The sequence below is a fragment of the Ceratina calcarata genome, unplaced genomic scaffold (genome assembly GCF_001652005.2).
Source record: "Ceratina calcarata isolate Rehan_Ccalc_2016 unplaced genomic scaffold, ASM165200v1 scaffold557.2, whole genome shotgun sequence".
Taxonomy (NCBI): Eukaryota; Metazoa; Arthropoda; class Insecta; order Hymenoptera; family Apidae; genus Ceratina; species Ceratina calcarata.
The window spans coordinates 135,457-138,927 of NW_017176762.1; the positions used below are offsets into that span (position 1 = coordinate 135,457).

Below are 3,471 nucleotides of genomic sequence, written 5' to 3' on the forward strand. Positions count from 1 at the left end.
AAGAAGATCAGATTCCAAACGCGTGTTAAATTTGAGGAGAAGTACGTATATACATATAATTTCCATCTAACATTATATCTTGTCACTGGTTATTGTATTCGAAGATTGTACAATGAATAAGCAATTTTTCTTTATAAAAAAAAAAAATAAAACACAAATTTTATTCCTTTCAGTTCAGCAATTTAATAGTTTTTCATCATCAGAGTTCTGAAGATCATCCAAGTTACATGAGAATGTTTCTGGTATAACAGAACCGATTGAAATCTTTAGATCTTCTACAATTGCTGTGCATTAACATCACTTATAATGCACCAAACATTTTTATTTCTCTATCTTCTTCTTCAAGTAACTCTTTTTAGTTAAGGCAAAAGCAATAATGCAAAAAATAATACAAATTCAAATGAAAGTTAACAACAAGCAAGCATACTAAGAAACATAAAGCAGATTTTTAGACACTAGAAGTTAGTATCGGGCTTGCCTGTACCATGGAACGAAGATCAATGGAATAGCAATACCTGACGCCTAAACCGTGTCGTGCAGAGCAAGTCTGAAGATGTCATGCTGCACGTAAAAGCTCACGCCAATTGGCTTCAGGACAAATGTCTGGATGTATGCATGGGGCTGATCCTCATCAGTCTGCCCAATCATCAACAATCTGACTCAATTTTCTTATTTCATCTTCTTCACGTAGGTATATAGAGAGATTGTTGCTGAACATTAGTCATAGCTCAATCTCTATCTTCATATGGCAGCACAAAAAATGTAAGGCAGTACAGTACACGCGTGTGTAGCATGTCCAGCCAATAAAATACAATATATGGGCAAATAGAGAATGTAAATGTATTGAACTTTAAAAGAAAAAGAAAGAAAGTAGCAGTTCGATCAAATATCTTTCATTGTTTGAAAAATGTACTGTATTGTTACATTAAGTAGAATATACTAGGAATTACTTGATTTAAATTACTGAACTAATTGGAATAAAAGCTCTGCACATTACTTTTTCATTTAATCTTGTTGTATACATAAGTACAACAACTATATTTATTTTTATATAAGAAGTCCTATCCCCTGTATTTATATCACATTCGTAACATTAATATAATAAGATATTTTTCTTACCTGCAACCTTCCTAATACATTAATGAGTACGCCACCATCAAACATTGGTTGTGAATCAATCGCAGTGATTATCCGATTTATTTTTTGAAATGTTAAACTCTAAAAATCAAAATTTAGTATTAAATATAATGCATATGTCGGAGATGGATTTCTGATACATCATTTATAAACAATCACTTCATTCACACAGAATGTTAAAAGTAAAAATGTGATGTATACAATGTTAAGCTGCAATTGAGATGCAAACCATTTTTTATGTGAAATACTTACAGTTAATTTTTCCATGATTTTCATAGCACCCTGTATTTGCAAACCCTCAAATGTCATGAATGACTCGGTCTGCAAAAGTAATAACGCATAAATGAACAGAAGAAAAGGTATCGCGTTAAACAAATGTAATTGCAGGCGATCTGGACTTACATTGTACATATTCATTAAATTTTGTCTTTGAGCAGGGTCGTCAAACATCGCATAATACTGTTGTACGAAACCCTTCCCGATAACTTCATATTGGGGGTTTAATGCCATTACGCTAACTTATCGTATTCACAATCACTAATGGATATCAACAATATCAGTCTTTTCAATTGATTCGGTCGCTCGGTAAATCGTATATTTAAAAAAATCCTACGATACGAGTAAAATAATGCCTATTAACATCCCTCGTGCGCTCGTGCGAAGGCGAAGTTACAAGCAAGCAGGAAGCTACTTATGCCGACCAATCATTTCGATGTATCGAGAAATTTATCGGGAGATTATTCTCGAACTCTCGAAAGGTTTGGATATTTTGGCAACGATAGTATTCGTTTTTGTGCAAACAATATTGCATATGATCCGTGGTTCAAGGATAAGAAATATACAAAGGCTAATTGTGCCTTTAAAAAATATGCGATTTACATTACAGATGAAATGACTGTACAATGCGTTACGCACGGCGTACAACAGAAGGGAGTATCGAATCGACTCAAAACGAATATTCCTCTGTCAACGAGCAATTTTATTAAACGTCATTCAAACCGTAATTCCGGATTGGTTTATCACGATCGTCGGATGGTAACCGGATGTCTAGTGTGATGACATCTACAGTTCGGATTTTGAAAAGCGAACAGACGATTGAAAGTTGGGTTAACTTCCTTTTTTCCGGTGTGAAAAGCCGTGAGGTGTGTGTCCTTTGTCAATGTCCAAATTAATCCAAAAACATCGAAAAATACTAAAATAATTTGTTTATACATATATCATTGTTTCGAATTGTGCCTTTTCCAATACTTTCGGAGTAGCAATTATTTTTCGAATTTACTAGTTTAATGATAGATCTTAAAGTATGTTATAAACATCCCAGTTTTGTTTATGTCAAGCTGTACCTAAAGTTAAAGAAATCAATTCAAAGTTATGCGCTTTGAGAAATGTTAATTTTGTCTATTCTTAATTCTGATGATAATTGTCTTCTACTGAGAGTGTGCAATGTTAAGTACTGTGTTTACAACTGCCAAATCAAATCGTGTATTAAAAAAGCAATCACGTTACAAAAGAAGAGTCATTATTAACTTGAAATAAATTATTATGAACAATTTTCATAACAGAATCATTGTTCTTGTACTGTCCATTCTTAGAATTACATTAATTATCTTTTATTTCTAGCACAAATCTTCAAGATGGTGAAGATTATGAAACAAGGGAAAGTCGTATTGGTCCTCAGCGGCCGATACGCTGGCAGAAAAGCTATTGTCATGCGTAATTATGACGATGGTACTACCGAAAAACAATACGGTCATGCAATGGTTGCAGGCATTGATAGATATCCACGTAAAGTACACAAAAGGATGGGCAAAGCGAAGATTCATAAACGTTCGAAGATCAAGCCGTTTGTGAAAGTAAGCATTGCCAATATACCTTTTTGTTAATCTTCAAATGACATGTAACAAGCATCAAAATTTTTTATGACATTTACTTACATCTCGTTGCAGATATTAAATTATAACCATTTGATGCCCACGAGATACACAGTAGATCTGCCCTGGGATAAAGTAACGCCTAAGGATCTTAAGGATGCAATGAAACGCAAGAAGATCAGATTCCAAACGCGTGTTAAATTTGAGGAGAAGTACGTATATACATATAATTTCCATCTAACATTATATCTTGTCACTGGTTATTGTATTCGAAGATTGTACAATGAATAAGCAATTAATGAGCTCTTGTTTATTATTTTCAGGTACAAATCTGGTAAAAACAAATGGTTCTTCCAAAAATTACGATTCTAATTAAATTTAAATAAACAAACCTACATTCATTAAAGTGTAATATTTCTCCTTTCATTTTCCTGATCCAGAATGATTATTTATTTTTATATAT

At 33.0% G+C, this 3,471-nt stretch overlaps 3 protein-coding genes across 3 annotated transcripts in view; 1 reads left to right on the top strand and 2 right to left on the bottom strand.

Annotated features, from left to right (window-relative positions):
- Positions 1-134: 134 nt before the first annotated feature.
- LOC108629277 (putative nuclear transport factor 2) lies at positions 135-1,647 on the bottom strand. The gene is made up of 4 exons (XM_018031851.2): positions 1,540-1,647; positions 1,390-1,458; positions 1,120-1,218; positions 135-636 (listed from the first exon to the last, which is right to left on the bottom strand). The coding sequence occupies exons 1-4, from the start codon at positions 1,645-1,647 to the stop codon at positions 523-525; spliced, it is 390 nt and encodes a 129-aa protein (XP_017887340.1). The 3' UTR covers positions 135-522.
- A 530-nt stretch (positions 1,648-2,177) lies between these two features.
- On the top strand, positions 2,178-3,420 carry LOC108629276 (ribosomal protein L27). Its single transcript, XM_018031850.2, has 4 exons — positions 2,178-2,279; positions 2,758-2,990; positions 3,084-3,220; positions 3,332-3,420. The coding sequence occupies exons 2-4, from the start codon at positions 2,772-2,774 to the stop codon at positions 3,378-3,380; spliced, it is 405 nt and encodes a 134-aa protein (XP_017887339.1). The 5' UTR covers positions 2,178-2,279; positions 2,758-2,771; the 3' UTR covers positions 3,381-3,420.
- Positions 3,410-3,471, bottom strand: part of DCTN2-p50 (dynactin subunit 2) — a 2,397-nt gene continuing 2,335 nt past the window's right edge. The window contains exon 10 of the mRNA XM_026817115.1: positions 3,410-3,439. Coding sequence (XP_026672916.1) covers positions 3,410-3,439 — 30 coding nt within the window. The remainder of the gene's footprint in view (positions 3,440-3,471) is intronic.

What these genes read in the sequence shown, in the direction of transcription:
- LOC108629276 (XM_018031850.2), top strand. Translation starts at nt 2,772, where the DNA reads ATGGTGAAGATTATGAAACAAGGGAAAGTCGTATTGGTCCTCAGCGGC. An exon ending in AGATCAAGCCGTTTGTGAAA is followed by an intron (nt 2,991 to 3,083) that starts GTAAGCATTGCC and finishes ATCTCGTTGCAG; the next exon opens with ATATTAAATTATAACCATTT. An exon ending in CGTGTTAAATTTGAGGAGAA is followed by an intron (nt 3,221 to 3,331) that starts GTACGTATATAC and finishes TATTATTTTCAG; the next exon opens with GTACAAATCTGGTAAAAACA.
- LOC108629277 (XM_018031851.2), bottom strand. Translation starts at nt 1,647, where the DNA reads ATGGCATTAAACCCCCAATATGAAGTTATCGGGAAGGGTTTCGTACAA. An exon ending in ATTTAATGAATATGTACAAT is followed by an intron (nt 1,459 to 1,539) that starts GTAAGTCCAGAT and finishes TTACTTTTGCAG; the next exon opens with ACCGAGTCATTCATGACATT. An exon ending in ATGTATTAGGAAGGTTGCAG is followed by an intron (nt 637 to 1,119) that starts GTAAGAAAAATA and finishes ATGATTGGGCAG; the next exon opens with ACTGATGAGGATCAGCCCCA.